The sequence below is a fragment of the Pseudochaenichthys georgianus genome, chromosome 22, assembly GCF_902827115.2.
Source record: "Pseudochaenichthys georgianus chromosome 22, fPseGeo1.2, whole genome shotgun sequence".
Classification (NCBI taxonomy): Eukaryota; Metazoa; Chordata; class Actinopteri; order Perciformes; family Channichthyidae; genus Pseudochaenichthys; species Pseudochaenichthys georgianus.
The window spans coordinates 20124037-20144056 of NC_047524.1; the positions used below are offsets into that span (position 1 = coordinate 20124037).

The following is a 20020-nucleotide window of genomic DNA, read 5'->3' on the forward strand; positions in this document are numbered from 1 at the left end:
CTCAACATGCAGACAGAGTGAGCCGTCATGTCGGAGCTCATCTTTGTTTGTTCCTGTGTTTCACCCGGTCTTGTGAATGTTTTCTTTACCCTTAATACTATTCCTATTGTTTAAACTTAGCAAAAAAAGTGAAGTTCCCGAAATAATAGGCAAAGACTAGAACAGTGCTCAAAAGCATTTAACAATGATGCTTATACGGATTATAGTATCCTGCAGGTTTCTGTTTGGGACAATGAACCCTTTGAACTCACAGCGTTCAGCTGAGGACAGCCTTCATGCAACCATTACGGCCACACATGCCTGAAACACATAGTATTTGAGTAGTAAAGAAGACATAGGAAAATCTCTGCTGAGCCAAGTTTGGATTTTTTTTCTATTTTCCTTTAGCTGACACAGCCCTAATTTGCCCACCCTCTCCCAGTTCTCTTCCAGCTGCGTTGCATTAAAGGCAGGTTCTTGGCCTTTGGCTTTAGAATTTGTGGCGTGACCTTTAAACCCACAACAGAGTCCTGGAGTTCAGGTGGAGGGGAACTAGAGCTGGAGGTGCTCCTGATTTCTGGTCAAGCTGCTGAAAGGAGGCACTGTGAGTATATTCCACAGAGGTTTGGCATTCAACAAAATGGCCCCCGGAGAACAGAAGAAATTCAGTCTGAAGAGTTTGAAGCACCTCTGTGATTTCTAAGAGGACTTGTTGCAGGACTTGTCAGTCGCTTGTAAAGAGAACCCCAGGCATCTTCTTCTTTTTTTTGGCAATATTGTCCCCAATCTAACTTTTTCAAGCTTCAATAGAAATGTAGTCTTCTTATTATTTATCTCTAAAAACAGCCCAAATTGTTTTAAGTCGCTCACAATATTTGGTGCTGGCAATTCATGTTTTTTTTCTCCAAGTAATCACAATCTCTTAAAGGTTTCTTGAGGAAACGGGGACAAGCCTTCCATCAGCTTTGTATCTGGATAACAAAGATTGATGTAAATCTGCAGGTGCTAATCTGCGCTCGAAAGGCCAACACATGGCCATAGATTAGCATGCCATTGTGGCTAGCAGTAGATTTAGAGGCAGCCATTACTAATATAAAGTGAAAGCTTTAAAATAAATACTGTCAGTCCAGCGCATATTTGTCAATACAGGCTGGAGTGACAGCGTCAAGGCAAACTATCACACATATTTCACTCGGCATTAGCCGCTGTTTTAAGCACGGGGATAAAACTAATTCTTCCTCTAGCAAAGACGAAAACACCATCTGAATACACGATTGTTCTATTCTGGTTTGTTGTGAGACCCAACTGACTGAACACAAATCCCGATTAGTAGATTTATTCTCTGAGGACAACGGAGGGGGAGCCCAGAAAGTCTGCATCACACAACAGCCAGAACCACCAGAAGTCATTCATTAACATTAGAGGAGGGGTGGACTTAGTTTTAGTCTAGCAGAGCCTCTCAAAGGCTTACAGCTATTCTCTCGGCAGTGCCCAAACAGTGTTATTAAAACATTTTACAAGGCAAAGCTAATCGAATTAATTCAGAAACAATTGCTTACAAGACTCGAAGACAGAGAGGGACATGAGTTCAGGCTCAGATCCAACACATGTTTTATGTCAAATTAAAACCAATTAAGAATGTAATGTTTGCGCGACAAAATCACATGGTTCCTCGAATCATGTGCACGCAACATGCAGACAAGCTGTGGTTATTTCCAACCTCTCCTCGGACCCTCATCTGAATGGTACAAGTATCATTTTACTACTGGGAAGAAAATATATATCTGCTCTCTGCTCGGTGTCCCGTGTGTTAGTATTCTGGCTCCATTCCAAAACGTCTATGCAACATTAACATGCAACAATTCTGTACATTTTACAACTAAGAAAATACAATCATAAAGCACTTCAGATTTACCCACCAAGATATAGTCATCATGAAACCTGCACTGCAGCCCTGAACTCCTCTTCCCGGGAGAATCATCCATGTCTCGCGCTTTGTAATAGAAAGTACCTCTCATCCTTGCTCCATGCTCACAGAAAACAAACAAGAGCTGGCTGGCTTACAAATGTCATTGTGTGCCACCCCACTGTGGCCTGTCTCCGGACAGCTGGTGTTGCAGTGCTGAAGAACTAAAGGACGGTGGGTCGGTTCCAGGCGATGCCAAGACCACCGCTGTGGCAAATAATCTTTGCCAGACAGGAAACGGTCTGTGCGTGGCTGTTACTGATGCACTCTCCTGCCTAATAAACTGTAGCTCTAAGGATAGTAGTGAGTGCAACACAGAAGTCCACAATTAGAGGGGGGATACATTTATCCTACATGTGTTTAACTATAAGGGCTTTAAGCTATGGGGTAACTACAAACACAATATGCAACCTATGCTTTACATACCGTGTTGGTAAGATCGCCGTGTGAACCCTGTGAGTGATAAGGAAATGTAGATTATCAAAATGATCCTTACTTTGCCTAATTTTTTTTCTTTATTAATGGACATGTCTTGTATCGGAAACAAATTGTGATATTTTGTTGTTTTTTTGTGCCTCCTACGAAAAACCAATAAAATAAAAATATTGAGAAAAAAGCTCCTCACAAAACTAAATAGATGTCATCCGAAGACCACTCACCTGAGACTTCCTCTTCTTGCGGCTGAGGCTTCCTGTCCAGTCACTGAGGCGCCTGATGCGGTTTTTGATGGAACCTTTCTTATGGATGCCGAAATCAGATCCAGCCTGCTCCTGTTCAGGATACTGGTCCAGTTCCTCGCTCATGGTATGGGCTTTGGGCCTGCGACAGGGCAGGGTATACGATGAGTACTGACAGGCCTCAGGAGGCTCTTCCTCCAATGGTACGTCCAGGACTGATGCAAAAGAGGCCCTGTGCGTCCTATGGCCTGCTGAAGGCTGTTGTAAATGGGAGGACAGGTCTCTGGCTGAGGGAAAAGTGGCAGCCATCGTAGAGTCCTTGTAGAGGTCTGCGATGGACACAGGAGGGGACTGTTTAGTGAAGGAGTCAAGCTGGTGAGTGGGGGAGTGGACCAGTGTCCTGCTGGCAGAGCAGGGTTGGTCCTGCTCGCACAACTCAGTGCTGGGCCCCCAGGGAGAGTCATACCAAGAGCCATCAGAGCTCAGTGAGCTGCCCTTGCTGGTCCTGGCCGTAGAGGAGGTAGAGGCCGCTGGGGGACCACCATGGTGGCCTTCCTGCCGACTACCACTTGAGCCAGGCAGACTGGGAATGGAGGCGGACTCCATGTTGGGAGAGAACTTGAGGAGTTGTACGGGGCCAGAAGCCTCATCCAGGAGGAGGGGGTTGCCCGAGGTGTTGGTGAACTCCACCCTGAGACTGCCATCCTTCTTGATCACCACCCGTGGGCTGCTCTGTTCCTCTAAAGCCTCTTGATCATCACTGTGTCCATTCAGGGTGCATCTATTCAGGTCCGCCCCATATGGATTTTCTTCATACTCGTCTGACATGTGCCGCTTTCGTACTCCACATCCAGGCGATCGATGCCAGCTTTGTTGACCTGGGCTGCCCCTTGTCCCCTTCGAGTTGTAGTCATAATGCCTAGGGGAGTAGGGCGGCCGGTTTTTAGGAGGGGACAGACAGCCTCGTCCAACACACCTGGCCTTGTACCCCGAGCCCAATGGTGCACTTCTCCACCACGTATGGGGCGACAGAGCGTCATCTTTGGATGTGCGGAGCTTCAGTGAGTAGGGCTTTGGTTTTCCAGGGACACATCCGGTGCCTTTTGTGGCCTGGATGCTATATTGGCTCTCTGAGTTTCCCATTTCTGCATGGGAAAAAAGGGATACAAAACCTTAAGGGCAAGGAAATTATGCCTCTGGAAAATGCATGGTTCTCACACAAAAGGCAGTAAAATATATATATGACATAACGCCAGCTCATCAGAGACCTACAATTAACTTATTACTCATAAACAATAATGACTACAGTCCCATAAAACCATACAAAATCGTTGGTTGTTTCCAGTGTAAAACAGCAGGTCTAATATCTTCCTTATGTCCTTTAAAGAGGATAACTATAAGTAACTTTATCACTTCTGGTCATTAACCTGTAGGGTCCGTCCCCCTCACATTTTACTACATTTTTCAATAGAAAAGTCATGTCAGATGAACAGGCTTTAAGCTGTCAAGGTTGTTATGCGTGACAGAGTTCGGGACAATGTGAAATCACTTCCAGACTGTCCACAAAACTCTTACATTAGTGACGGAGAGCCGTGACCAGACATTTTATTCCAGGGTTAATACTATAGCAGATAAAGTGCTAGGACACTGTTGCATCTGCAGCTGTGGTGAGGCTATGGACCTTTAACATGTTCTCAAATCTCTGAATTAGCACACTAGGTAGATTAAGTTATCACTTTACAATACGAACACTTAAGTGTTTAGCTACACACCCTAGGGGAAGGTGCTGAAGCAAAATATAAAAGATTGAATAATGAATATTTTAAATGGACCTTTATATTTTAACATCTATGGTTGTTAGCCATTATGAAAAGAGAGTTGGCAGATTTGAATATGTAGGCATATCCCAGGGACACATTTAAATCAATTTAATAATAATATTGACAACCCAGATAAGAAAGACTCACCTGTCTGAAAGTCTCTTCTCAGATTGGATCTCCTATGTGCGAGGGTCCCTCCGCCTCATCCCAATAAACTCATTCCCCGATCGTCTGGCACATCTGAAACACAGGGAGAGAGAAGTTGACTTAGCGCGTCTCTTTCTACAGACTGTACTTTACAGCATGTAATAAGCTCTGTGTTTGATAACAGGTGTGCCGGTTAAAGAGTACATCTAATCCGCAGCATTTGAGAGAAGACAGTGTTTGGTACGCAGGCAATCTAAACAGGGTGCAATACTGAAAGAGCATTTAAGAAGCATCTTTCTTGCAGTAGTTTGAGAATCTAGGAAAAAAATACTTTTTGAGAAGGTTGGAAAAAATAACTCAGCCAAGATCCCGGAAACAAAAACATGTCCTCCCTTTGAAGCCCTTACAGCTCGAGTGAACTTTGCTCCAACCAAGTTAGCAGTAGTATCACATGAACTGTGCTCTGTACTAAACAGTACAGTAGTGCCACCCTGGCGCTCCAGTAGGACTAGTTGAAAAAGTCGCTCCACCCCTCCAGATTTCTCCTCAAACAGTCATCCAAACCAAACATTAGTAGCATTTTTCCACCTTCCCGCAAGTAAATGACGTCATCTTTGATCGGGGTTGGGAACGTTTTTGAAAGCCGGCAACAGTTTACCCGTCTGTTTATTTTTAAACTTTGGAATCCTAGCTTACTTTTTTTTTGTTTCTTGTCACCGCCAAATGTATCCAGGGGCAGAATCCAAACCCAGAAACGGCTGAGGAGCGCTCTTTGCACAGGCACCAGGCATCTTCTGAGAAGCAGTGAGTAATATCACCCGGTTACATGCAGCTCACACTCCAGGAAGGCTTTCAAATAGTGCTAACTCCACTAAGCCTTGCAGCACACATACAAAATGCGTAAGGTTACAGTGTCAACACCCCCTGCCAAAAGCCCTAACCTTCAGGATTAAGTGATCTGCAGCATTAAGAGTTTATCTGCTCCTGCACCTCCACTGTGAGGCCTGATTATATAGTGTTTACTGTTCAAATGGACGACAGTAAAAGAGTGTGTTGAATATAAGAAGTTGAGAGGGAAGTTCCAGGGGGACTTGAATATTCTAAAAGTAAGGAATACGAAGTTCAAGGACAGGGCAAAGATCCAGACTGACCTTTCAAATAATCAAACATGACAAGGACACAAATAAAATGAGTGTCTCCTTCTTTAAACTCTTTGGAAAGAGTGTGAAAAAGTAGCACTTGGATGTACAGTGGAAACTTGGCCAGAGACATGTTGGCCTGCATGAACTTGAACCACTTTGAGCTGATCATTGGATTAACCAACCCTTGCTCTGTCCGTCATGAGTTAAATGGTAAAGTAGTACTGATACAGGGAGAATTGGTCTCGGCACTATAACCCAGAACCAACCAACCCAAACAGCTTTCTTTTACGAGCACACAACATGTCCAGGTTTTTCTTATTCGTTGAACTCGGGCTAGGGTTCACATTGACTATAGGCAAATCCAGGCCAATGGTATTTATGGATATGATGTTCAACAGCACATGACTGTTCCAACTCAAAGCATTTGAGCCCCTATTAACCTCCAGGAAACCTGACATATGTGTTTTCAATTCCCTATTTGTCGAGCATCTTGAAGACAGAAAGTGAAAGGCAAAATTACTGTAGTTCCCTGTATGAATAACACGTATATAAACAATGCTCTCTTGAGTAAAGACCAGGAAAGCAGCTGCCAACAACACTAGGAGTCAGCATAAAGCTGGTTGTAGAGACTTCTTTCTTTGAGCGCATTTCTCACAAACTTCATTCACACAGAGCAGGGTTGTGTGTGTGAAAGGCTTAAAGGCATGCCAACACACACACCTAAAAAGACACACACGTTCGCCTTCTGCTGCAACTTCAACTGCAGTATTGTGCGACTGTTTTGGGAGAACAACAAGACAAGTCTTCCTTTTAGCTGCAAACCCCTGCACCCAGTCTGAACCTCCCTTTTCCCCGTCAGTCCTCTGTGCTCCTCAATAGGCTTCCGACAGGCCATCTGCTCAGGGGGGACCACTGCCACCCTGGTGCTCCTCGACACACCCCATGACCTGGCATTCTTCTCTGGCTGCCCCTGGATGACTCCCACGTAAGCTTCATGTTTAGTCTGGCACCGGGTGTATCTTGGGTCTGCAGTTCAGGCAACATGTGAGCAATGGGCCACACCTCGACGCAGTATAAACACAGAAGGTACATGGTGGCATTGTGTTAAGGAAGGACCTGCCTTTTTCCTACCTGAAGACCACCGGGGCATTTGGTGAACAGAAGCTCCATCAAAGTCTGAAGAAGCAACTTTGCAAGTCCAACTCTAATGCTCTTGAATCTAAACGTGTGACCAAAGCTGAAGGAACAAGCTATTGCCACAGCAGTGTGAAACACAGGGCAAGTCCCAAGATAACTTAGCCTCACAGTAATTTCATGATGCTGTAAGTGCAGTTTGTTTTACTTACTCTGCCATAGAACCTTGGAAATACAATACATGTCCAACTGTTTCCCAAAGGAGAACAGTATAACAGCAATGCTAAAAAGAAAGGCTAACACAGTACTTCTGATGTAAATAAATAACGTGAATAACGTGTAAAATAATCTCATACAAAATGACATACCAACAATGCTTTATAATGAATTATAATACTGTGAACTAGGATCTATGAGGTAATGTGTTATTGGAGGTGACTGTTAACACAATCACACTGCCTTCCTGCTGTCAAAATCACAGCCCATGGGACTTGTCTCTTATCACTTTCCTTTGGCACCCTGACAACTGAGCTCTTAAAGGAGCAGTGCCCTTAAAGCCCCACACTTCAAGACGCAGCTCAGAATTCAAACTTATGCAAAACATCCACACACACTTTATTTCAGGACAAAAACAACAACAGGAAATGAAGAAGAGAAAATAGGGGAGAATATTCCCCTTCCAACTGAGCTTTTGTCATATGAACCAGATTTAAAGCATCTTGCGGTTGTTTGCTTGTGAGGAGAAATGTCAATCTATGAATCGCTCACCGAAAGCCCATATTACTGAGTGGTGCATTCAGCCAAAGCCACCAAACATCCATCAAAGTGCTTGTTAAGTGTCTTTTGGACTTTTTCATTATATATATTGAGAAGCTCTGTGTCTGGCTCATGACCAAGAATGACATGGCAGCATTCTGTAAGATGTATACACGTTTGCCCACTGGTATTCCAGGGTGATGCCAAGAAAATTAAAATGTTTCCAAATACTTTTGTACAACGGGATACCACCGAGTTAGTATCAAGCAAGTTTCGCATGAGATAAAAAAGGTATGTTTGTTAAACTCAGTTATTCTCATGCGTGAACATGAGTCATGGACACACACTGAAGTGATAAAGTCTGAGATTGTGAGAGTCATTGTGTTGTATCTTCAAGTACAAGCAAGGTAGATCACCAGAGCTTAAGCACATACTATTATCAAACAGTTTCAGGTGGAAACTAAACCACACTCACACATACAGAGTAACCCACACCTGTGGATCTTAACTATAGGAAACACAATGCAAGCTCTTCACCTTAGCCCCCTCTTAATCCAGTAATGGGAGAAACAAAGGGAGAGAAAGATAAAACACAGAACCCATAACATCCCTTACCTCTGTGGCCCGGGCTTTCATCTAAAAGCTCTTTGAACAGCTTGCAAAGGAGAAGTCTAGCTGGTGGTCTCTGATCAGAAAAGTGGATTCTCCCTGTGTCTTAAAGCAACACACACAGCGCAACTGACTCACACGCCCAGACACTCGGGAGGACACGTGGAAACTCCCTCCCGGCTTCAGCAAATCACAGCCCTCCTGGGGTAACCCTGGGTAACGAGGAGCGCCAAGAGGAAAAGCAAGGAGGGCTGGGAGGAAAAAGTGAAAAGTTCTCAACAGAAGAGCTCTCTCAAGAGAAGGATGTTTTATAGCTCTCATCCATTTAGAGTCTTCGCTGCTAAAAGGCTCCACTGCTCCACTCACTGTGTTGTTTTTCCTACATACTGCTTTTCCGTTGGCGAGGAGGAGGATGCGGGGCGTGTTACAGCCAAGGCGGTTTTCCATAGCTGTTTGAGGCGATTGAGCCAGACAAGCTGGCGTATAATGGCTGCAGCGCTGCCTGGGAGGCACTGGGGAGGGCGCAATGACTGGGGCTCTTGTCTGACCCTAAATACCACAATGACCCAAGCAGCAGGCAGCCCGCCACTAAGGAGGCAGAAATGTAGTGTGTATGTGTATGTCTGAGTAAGTGTAAGCCAGGGAATTTGAAAAAAAGTCCAGTGAGTATTGAGTAAAGACAGAGGTGCAAAAAAGAGGGAATTATACAGTGGACGCAGAGGAGAAGCTGTATGGAAGTTTCTAAGGGCCAGAGGGGCCAAATATGCAGCTCTTTTTGATAAGCCAATTAAAATGCAAGAAAGTCAGTCAAAACCTTCTCTGGAATTACAATTTCTGAAACGCATTTACATTTTTGTGACTGAGCCTCATCCCGGCGGAGACGAATTTGAGACTGCCGCCTGTTAAAAAAGCATACACATTCCGCCATGTGCCTATAGTTTAAATAACTGTGGTCACATGGTCAAACTGGACCCGTTCAGAAAGCCACACCAGAACACAACACAGCATCAAAACTGGACCAAGACTGTTCCTAAAGCGGCTCCCAACTTTCTCGCGGTCTAGTTGTTTATTCCAGAGTATCTGAGTGCTTTTAGGAGACATCACTCCAACAAATGGGAAACATGAGAGTCTATTTCACTTGGATGCTCATTTTGGTTCTTCTCTAGAAATGCATCACGGCCTGAATAGCCATTCAAAGTCACGACCATGCCACGCTGAATGAGCAGCTGTGGTATAGTCCTCCATCAGCCTTCTGCTTGACATGGAGACGTCAGCCCCGGGACACAATATTAGCCGCATTCACCACAGCTAAACAACATTGTTAGCGGCACAATAGTCCTCGTGGCCTAGTCTGAGCTCCTTCAAAGCCCTTTGTCCGGCTATAGATGGAGGCAGCTAAAAGGTCGGTCCACAACACGCTCGGGGAGGCCGGGAGGCATGAAAAGAGCGAGCCGTCAAGAAAAGAGAAAGCAAGGCGAGGAGGACTGCTGTGCTGCATATATTTATACAGAGCAGGTGCCGGGTCTAATTCCACACGGCAAAGTGATCTGACCGCTAATTAAGATCAATTAGGGGCCCAACAAGCTCTCCAGAGCCAAATGATATCCACGCTCTGGGCAACAGACTCATGCACACATCTCAAAGAAATGTCTTTAACTGCTGAACTAATGGAGAATTTGATGTGGAGCTCAAGGTCATATCATGATAATTAGATCATTACTGATACATATTCTGCCTGTGTGTACTTGACGGAGATTTTACAGCATCTAAAGGAAAGGCGTATCTAATTTTGGAGGGAAATGGGAGTACTACTATTGTATGCGCAGGGACACAGGTTTCAAAGAGCTTATCGACAGAGCTTTGCTTTGGGATCAAGCTTTCAAACACTGATACCGAGGTCTGAGACTCCTTTCAGTGACTCGGCCCGATAACGGCAGTGGGTCAAAACCGAAGCCCCTCACAGAAATCCCTTCTTTCAATTTGAGGCCCCAGTTACTTTAGTTAGTCCAACCAACATAAGGTCATAAATCAACTTCAATAGTGGATGTTAGTGAGGTAAAGGGTGAGTGCAGCCTGGGGGTTAAGAAGTCCCAGAGTGCTTCCATTTCTCTTTCTTTTCAAACCTCCCACATGTCAACATTTGATATTTATTGTTTTAAAACACCCATCTAGCATACTAGCTACATGTATCCAGCACATTTACTTTGCAGCACTTGTCATTTAAGTAACTCAAGTAAATCAGACAGATGCACCCTATTTGTTTGTTAAACTGAAAGAGTTACAGTTAATTTGCCAAGAGATTACCCTTTTTTATGTAAAATATATTCCGTCACATTTAATCTCAGGCAGATTACTGGTTATAATCCATCTGTGATGAAAAATGGCGTGGAGAAGGAGATTCGGGGAGAGCGCAGCACAGAGAGTTGAGTTTTCAGTCAGCATGCTAATATTTCCTGTCCCGCGACTAAACAGCGTGATGGAGCCACTCTCATAGCTGGAGGCCGTTTATGGTTTGATGTCATTGATTGCCCTGCTGACTGGGCTCTGCAGTCAGAGGCCATTTGTGAACCTGGCGTCCATTGGGAGGAAATAAATGGATCTTAATTGCTCATTTGAGGAGAGATTAGCAGAGCGCCTGTCCCAGAAGGATGGATTTATATAGCAACAGTGTAGGAATTATAACTAGATGGCCGACGGGATTGGGGGTGTAGTAGACTGATGGAATTCACTTAATATGGAGGTCACGGAGAAAGGTCAAGTTTTTTGTTTGGTGCTTGGCTACAAAAGTCAAACTCACTCTGACTTTTTAACAATTAAATTGCTGTTTATCTTGGTAAACTGCACGTCTTTACAAATGAAAATAAAGACAACAATCCTACATCAGATTGTGAAAACCACTAATTAAACTCATGAACATACAAGTGTTAATCATGTTTTATGACATTCTACGGTTATATCTCCCATTCTCCCGCCCATATTTCTCCTTCTCGTCCCCCTCTCGCAGTGAAAACTGTATTTTCTGCCGCTGTCAGCTCAGTTCATTTTCTACAAATTGGATCTCCTGTCGGACGAGACGGCCCAACACAGAGTCAGACACTCTAGACTTTAAATGAACCAGGAATGTCTGCGCATGCTGCACTGATGTGTGTACAGTATGTGAGAGGGAAACAAAACACCTCAAGTGTGTGTCCTCAAATGTAAACTTCTGAAGCTTTGTTTGAGGAAGACACTGACTCTGAACATCCTCAAGGGGGTGGGTGTGTGTGAGTGTGTGTGTGTGTGTGTGGCTAAATTAATCGTATTTTAAATCGCAATTACGATTATGGCTTGCAACGATTACGAAATAAAACGATTATTTTTGTATTAGTATTACTATTTTGCATTGGTTTTTCAGTTGAATTATATTTAAAGTTCAGGGTAATTAACTGTTAAAAACATACTGTTAAAATCGTGATATCAATTATTGACCCAAATAATCGAGATTATGATTTTTGCCATAATTGAGCAGCCCTAGTGTGTGTGTGTGTGTGTGTGTGTGTGTGTGTGTGTGTGTGTGTGTGTGTGTGTGTGTGTGTGTGTGTGTGTGTGTGTGTGTGTTTTGAGAGGGATGAATAGGTTAACAGATGGAGTGTGTGTGCATGTGTGGGATCAAGCAAACAGCTGGAAGACTGCAGGTGGAAATCAGCTTTCCATCAGCTTCTCTGCTAATTAAGCAGCGTAATGGACAGAAGAAGAAGGTCGTTTTGGGGGTTAAATATGACGAGAGAAAGATACATGCACACACACACACACAGCATGTACTTGATCTTGGTCCAGAGCTACAGGATCTGGCTTTCAAACGGACTGATTGATTTTCTGGTGCAGTCATTACGCTCTCTCACACACACCTCAACATCTGTGCTGCAGCAGAACATCTCAGCGAAGTTTATTCAGTCATGTCATGTAGTCTAATCAAAGCAGAGCTAAAGCAGAGCCCCAGTCTACACGCTGTGGAATTATAAAGAAAATGCCTGGAGGTGGTGTAAGTAATGGAATGAGTGACAGGCAAAGGAAACACATGGGCCGGAACCAGAGTCTTTAGCAGCCACGGGGTCAGATAAGAGACACAGGGGCTTCTGGGAAAACAAACACACCCAGCCCTGCCCAGGAAGACGGGGCAAAGCACGACAGACAAAGGGGAAGAAGAGATACCTAATTGTCTCCGCGACGATAAGAGATAGGGAGAGAAAAGTTCCTTTAAGGCGAGGAAAAGCGAAAAGAACATCCTTTTAGTTGTTAACCTTCAGGCAAAGGTCAGTTTGAATCTCAGGCATCATCAATAAAAACAACTTTCACGAGGGCTGTGTTTTGCGCGTGGAGTGCAAACGTCTGCATAATTAATCCCATCCGCAAACTGTATTATCCGTACTGGAATTGACTGTGGCTGTCCTTTGTGCGCTGCGGGATGATCTGTCACACGCTCCGTGGAGTGAGCTCTAGTGATTAATACCATCAGCCTGCGTCCCCCCCACTCATTACCATAGCTAGAGTCGCAGTCGTGTACTGCGGCAGTCATGGGAGACACACTCCAGCCTCCCTGAGGTGATCCATCAGCGATCATTGACCAATGCGGGGCAACATCAGTCAGATGGAGCTCACTGCTAGAGGTCACCAGAGGTTTTCAGGAAAACAATGAGGTGCTGGGGATTCAGGGAGCAGGTAGAAGTGTGCGTGTAGAGTAATCGATGGTCTCGTAGAAAGCAGAAGTCAAAGGAACACATTGAAAACCACAAAGGCGCATACACGGCATCAATCATCGGACTCAACAGGAAGAAGAAAAATCTATTAGGAGGAGGCAGAAATCAATTCATCTGCGATTTGAAAAAGATGAAGCGAATTGCTTAAAGTGCCCCAGACTTGAACTGGGACGATAAAAGCTGCGCCTTGGAATCAAAATGACATGCGGCTGGTGAATACAGCTCTATCTGGGGCAGTAGGGCAAACAACCAAGTCTGGCTTTGTCCCAGCAGACACACAAACACAAAAACCGCACACACACCTGTCACGCTGGCACGTACTGCAGGGGAGGGACAAACACATCCTATATGTGAGTGTGGTTTTCCTCCCCATCCATCACTGCCACAGACAGGAATTAATCCCTCTCCGCATTCTTGAGGAGCTCTGACGCCAGAGGGAGCTTGCCCTTGTGGCCTCCCCCACCCTGCACGTAGAGCAACTCAACCCCAGGAGCAACCCCGAGCCACTTTCACCCGCTGCAAAGTCTGACACTTTATCAGAAATGTGTTGGCACAGTGCGAGCTGATGGATTACCAACATGTGATTTCAGCTTGAAAAGCCAGAGGACAGGTTGACGCTAATGGATATGGTAATTTCAATGTTATCTCCTTAAGCCAAGGCAACCCATATGTTCATGGTGAACTAGTGCTACAACAGGCAATGTCCCTCCTTTTATGGCCCATTACAGGCCAAAGTGTCGATCCCAGTCAGGCCAAACAGGACATGAATCACTGTGCTTGCTCTCATTGAATTCATGAGCATTATTTTTCTTCAGCGTACAGGTTAGAAGACCATCATAACACAGTAAATACACCAATGAACATGATAAGTAAGGGATGCCCCGCTAGAGTGGGCACCCCATGTACCATCTTTGGCTTCACTATCACTAAAAGAAAAAAGGCTTTCAAAAAACAGTAAGTAACTGAACAAAATAATGTGACGACAAGGCTTTAGCAATTGTTTGCTCAGCACTTTCTGCGCAGGTCATACATCAGTCATGTTTGCTAAAGCCACGAACTCTGACACACTGACAGGGGAAAGCTTAGGTGATGCTTTAAGTCCATTAGTGGTGAGTCGACTTGTCTGGGCCCGTCTGGTTGGTTGGCTCATGGTGGTCAAGGTTATGATAGATAACAAAGGAGCTGCTAGCCATGAGGTAATTACACTCCATATTAAAGTCTTTCCTTTACTACATAGTCAGGTCAGAAAGACTACATCTGTTAAGAGCTCAGGATGGATTTTACCTGGTGAGAAAATCATCTGGAACATGGCAGATCAATCAATGTTCACATAATCATGACATCATTCAGTGCTTGCTTATAATGTAGTAAGCAGCTGAGATCTGTTTAACCCTGCCTTGTTTCAACATATGAACACTTAAAGGAATGCCTGAAACAAGTGAAACCAAACTGCAAACAAGCAGGATTATCCCTCTCCACCAGACTGGAGGATTCACTTTGTTTAAAAAGTAATTTCAGGACTGCATTGCTTATCAAGAAGTGACCTTTTCCCAGCGGCAATCTGAACCCCATCACAAATTTATTAGACGATGCAGGAATGCAATTTCTTTCCGTTGAAAAAAAATGAATGTGATGACTCATTACAAAGTATAGTGTTTTTCCCGTTAGTATTCTGGTCACACTGTTGGGGCCTGTCTGAGACAAACATACATCCTCTCCTCTAGCAGAGTGGAGTCAGGCCAGCGGCTGTAGATGGCAGGATAAAGCGGAGGGGGTGTCAGCATCAGGTCATGGACCTACATCAGAGCCCAGTAAACAAAGGACCACAGTCTGGACGGCTAAATAAACCATCCATCAGGTGGAATCACCGCTGTTTAGACACGTCCTGCTGCTCTACCTGGAGCATATATGCAGTGTGTTTACATGCATGCAAGTGTATACATGTCCTTAAACACTCCTCGAAATAGGAAATGTCCCACTTATGTTAAAACATGCGAGGAAAGCTTGTATTAATCTCCACATAAAGTAACCGTGGTTTGACATAAAGCTGCCCACAGCTACTGGCTCTCTGCAGAAGAGGCAGAATAACTCATATTCCCTGCTGAGCTGGCTGTTGATCAAAGGTTGGTATATTCCTAAAGCAATAAACGGGTTATGAAAAAAGACCCGCTTGGTGCAATCTCGCTTTTACAGGAAAGCAGGAACATTATAGCTCCCCTTATCATAAACCAAAACCATTGGTTTTATTGCAGCTTCAAGCCCAGCTGACTGTAATATACAGTAACTGTTGCTGCTCTTACAACACAGATAAGAGGGGAGAAATCTGAGCTACAATGTCTGCTCAGCGTCCTGAAGGGACTGGTGATGGGGGACAGCTGGTCAAACAGTCAAAGATGTGTCATTTGAGTCAAACTAATCCACATCATACATCAGGACACATATTTGGGACAATCTTGATGGACCTAATTTCATTATTACGGCCAACAAACAACCACACCTGGGAGAGTAAAAAACACTAGTCTCTGTGTGCAGCTAGCTGTGGCCATCAGTGGAATGTTTTTTTTTTTACATGTAAAAAGAATAGTTTTTCATGAAACAATGGCAGAAACTGCTTTTTCGAGTCTCAAAATGATTCCTATTGAATTCAATTTGCTCCGTTTTAGAGCATATGGATAATCTAGAAATTAAACAGTATTGAACGATAATGAAACATGTGTTAGTAACACAGCCCTTATGTTCAAGTGTTATGAGAAGTAATGCCAAACAGGAAACATGGTGCAGGGAAGAGGTCATCACTCACAAACAGGTTTAACACCTGCCACGAGTGTGTGGACACTCCTTTGCAAATCTGCTTGTCTCTCTCCCAGCAGATGTTTTAGTCAGTGCACCCCCCATGACCTAGTTTAGGTCCAAAAACTGTGTCTTAAGTTAACATGCAATTCAATGATGTACATAGAATGTTGTATACATGTTTGGAGGATATTTGCTTGGTAACACTTGTGCCATTGTCTCTGACTCCTTATATTAAAGTAGAAACAGCTTTGGACATTTCAAATCAGGGCAAGAATTCGTCAAAGCTCACTATATATATATATATATATATATATATATATATATATATATAAAAAGGAGCCCAAATGGCAAAGGCGAGATTAGATCTCACAGTTGAATTATCGCGAGAAATTAGTTGGGAGCCGTTATCGACCTATAATCCAGAACAGGTGCTCCACAAAGCACTCAGGCAGTTCTTTGCTAAAGTTAAATAAACGAGACAACAAAGACTGACCTGTGCCGGCTACAGGAAAAACACATAAACCAGTTTCTCTAGTCACGCGGATGCAGAAGCACGTGAGCTAATTCGATTGTGGCAGAGAAGTCACAGACAAATCTTTGCAAAAACAAACTCCTTTGTCCAGCCCTGCAAAGCTTTTTCATGAAGGAATGTGGTTCATAAAGACTGATAACGCAGGAAGACAAGCCAATGCGGGCACCGAATGGCACCTCCTCAAAGGGCATGGCAGGACCCGGCTAAGCGCTAGCAGCTGTGCCACATGTGCACCACTTTTACCGACACGATTAAATTAAGGCCCCTGCCAAACTCATTATTATCCCATCCATATAGGGAGGCTCAAGAATGTCAATGAGTATCCTGCTCATTATGCAGTCGTCATGCACGGCGCTCAGGGAGAAACAACTACTTTGACACGATTACAGACTGTAAATCAACAGCAAATCCCAGTTGACGGGGTTCTATTGTGTCTCTTAAAAGTTACAGGCCAGTACTTAATTTTTATTCTGTTAAATGTATTGACCAATTGAATTACAGCTCGCGGGCAGATGCGACATCCCGCTGATGTCCCGCAGGAGGGGATGGTGGAATCGACAGGCAGATGCTCCCACCAGCGGAGGTCACGAAAGATCAAGCGGTTCCATTATGAGAGGACAAGGGTGGTATTTATTCACTCCCTTCTCCTCCTAGCCAGGGGTGGGCTTAGAAGGAATAGAGATGGATACTTAACCCTCGAGGCAAATGGCTGACTACAATCTACCCACTGTTGCTCTCAATAATGGTAAAAAATGTCCATAATCGCAGAAAGCGAGGTATGAAAAGGGCGGGAAGAAAGTTGCTGGAGAGATTCACAGATTTTCAGAAATGATCAAGAGAGAGCGAGTTATTAACTAATGAATGCACACTGCCAGGACTCATGCACGGAAACCCACTTTAAACAGCAGTAATGACCACAGAGGCATACAGTGGGTTAATCGATCTAACCTGACTTGACTGCAGAGGCTGCTTTGTGTACATCAAGGTGGCTCTGATGTACCCCTGCATACTGTATATACTATCATACCAAGTTTTTTCAAAATGTTTCAAGCTATGTGTTCATTTATGTTAGCCTTGGACTCCTGTGGCTTGCCAGAGCGCATTACAAAGCGTTCTAAAAGGCCCAGACATTAAGAGTGATGATATGGATGCTGGTAAACGCTCGGAAAGAATGAGTGCAGTCTTCCAGCTTGTTAAAATACTTGTTGGCTTAGAAAAGCGCCTGTGGCATTGTATTGTATGATTAGCAAATAAGCAGGGGGCATGTCTGGGACCAAACATGAGCACTTAAGACAACCCACGTGCGCACGCGCACGCACACACACACACACACACACACACACACGTCATTACAGAGAAGCTGCCTGGTGACTAATGGACTACATTCTCTTGTGCCAATTAGGTGGTATACACACCAATGACAAAACAAAAGATGTAAATGTGTTTATTTAGGCTTCCTCATCTCAATTCCAAATGTCATCAGCTACAGGAAAGAATAACATATGATTCATCATCGAGTGAACGGACAGAATACAGAGAGAGATGATGCATGAGGTTGATAATACAACGTGACGGTGTAAGTACAGCTTTTCGCCCCAAGCTCCTTGAACAGTAACAGCTTTAACCATCAGGAAACCCCAGTTCCTGGCATCTCTCAACATCATTATTTTAAGCGTGGGCATGCCAGTAGAAGAACGCATGCAGTGTATAATATTGTTAATAGTATAAAAAAAAGGCAACCACAAGTTTCCAGTGAGGACGATGGCTCCACGCGAGCAGACCACAGATCTTGCCACTTGAGACCTTAACCGCCCCCTCGCACACACGCACAACATAACTAGTAGGGAGCAGGTTGAGTGCCTAAAAAGACAAGGGTGGTTTTCAAAATAACTTCAAGAAAATATCACGGTTATTAAAGTCATCTTTTCTAGTGTTAGACTCTCTGCTGGACAGACACAGACTGAGAGAACTGTTGATGAACATGATCCAAGCTAGAGCATAGATACCTACAGCAAAATAAGTGAAATGACGCTTCCTGTGTTTTGTATTGAGAAGGAAGATCATGTGCGATAACCTCGACACCAAAGTCAGCGTGACACGACATCAGCCACCTATTAGTCACCAGTCAGGGTGTGCTCCTTGGATCACTAACCTCATGAGACTGTGAATAAATGATTCCACCCTCCAAAGAGGAAATTATTTATAACGAATGACTTCAGAGCTGTACACATTCACTTTACACCCGATCCCGTCACATGCCAGGCGAATATCAATGAGTATATTAAAAGGGTCGAAACGAACGAACGAGGCGAACGAAGGATTCTTATCATAAAAGCAGATGACGGGTTAAAAAAACGCTCATCGTGGTACAGCCAACAGGCGGTTCACACAGTTTCTCCATCAATGTGGCTGATGAAGGCTTTGAGAGAGTTATGCCGTGTAACACAGAGTTCTTGTTATTCAGCTAGAAAGAATGCAAGCAGAAAAGCTGCCATATGACATGTGCGCCAGTGGCCCCACATTCTGCACAGATTTTCTACACACTCACACAGAGGATATGCACATCGCTTGTAGTTGTGAGTCACTCCTTCCCTCTTTATCCACAGAGAGCCAGTCAAAAATGTAGACACTTCAAGCTCACACATCATCTACATCCAGGGAGATCTGTGTGGAAAAGCCAACAATGGTCCCGTTGAGTGGGTCTATCCACCAGGGAGGTTTGAGGGGTTGAGTGAGATGACCCATACTTGCTACTCTCATGGCCACCATGGCTAGTACATAGGGAGCATTGGGGTTAGTGTGCAACAAAGCCTGGCCAAAGACCACAAGCCATCTGCTTTAATTTTGCAGTACTGGTGTAGGTGTTTATACACAATGTTCTTTTTGTTCTCACTTTGTCTCCCTTCTTTATTTGCTTTCAAGCCTAGAATTAGACGACATCAATCAATACCACCATCATGCTGAAAAGTAAATATGAAGCTTGAGGCAGAACACTGTTAGATTAGCTTAGCATACAGACTGGAAGCAGGGGGAAACAGCTAGCTCGGCTCTGTCAATATATTGTTGACATATGATTGGCCTCCAGCACCCCTAATAGCTGTAGTTCTCCTCTGATAACCTCTTTCAGATCAAAGTAGCAGTGCTTTAAAAGACTAGGGAGTCTCTAAACCAAGCAGAACACTTTCTTGGCTCCAGTACCTTTAATAACATTAGAATCGAGCTGCAGACACATTAGGAGTCAGCCTCTCCGATGACAGTTGAATGTCAAATAGCATTTATAGCCTCTGGTATCCCCTGTACACACAGCACATACACGGGGCTGCCGGTGAACTGGCTGCCCTTCACCTCCTCTCTAATATCATGCGGTGGGGTTCAGAGATTCTGGCAACATGGCATAGATTGTCTGTGAGTGGCAAGTTTTAATAGCCCTCTGACATGACTGGGGATCCACAGACTCATACAACTTTTAAAAAGTAGCATTTATGAGTGCCCAATAGCATCTGCTGCAACACCGTTTGAAGAAGAAGACATATTAATATTGCAGGTATCTCCCAGGTTGCAACAAGCTGAGCGGCGACCTGCACTCTGAGTAATCCGCTTGACTTGGCATCAACTCATGGAGGAACTTGCCAACGATAAGACTGACCCTTTTCACTTTGAAATAATGCTGTGGCATGTTTCGAGGCCAAAAATGTGGCAGAACCAGAAAGCCACAATGACAGTGAAGAC

General features: G+C 44.2%; 1 protein-coding gene across 4 annotated transcripts in view; it reads right to left on the reverse strand.

The window, feature by feature from the left end:
* The window catches only part of tiam2a (TIAM Rac1 associated GEF 2a), a 123971-nt gene that overhangs the window by 44305 nt on the left and 59646 nt on the right, over window positions 1-20020 (reverse strand). Inside the window, exons 2-4 of one of the 4 annotated variants that reach the window (XM_034111353.2) lie at window positions 4590-4682; window positions 2605-3767; window positions 2372-2398 (exon numbers count right to left, since the gene is read on the reverse strand). In XM_034111353.2, coding sequence (XP_033967244.1) covers window positions 2372-2398; window positions 2605-3765 — 1188 coding nt within the window. In that variant the 5' untranslated portion in view covers window positions 3766-3767; window positions 4590-4682. Of the gene's footprint in view, window positions 1-1898; window positions 1991-2371; window positions 2399-2604; window positions 3768-4589; window positions 4683-20020 lie in introns of those variants that run through there. The other 3 variants (XM_034111354.2, XM_034111355.2, XM_071207151.1) reach the window with 3 other exon arrangements.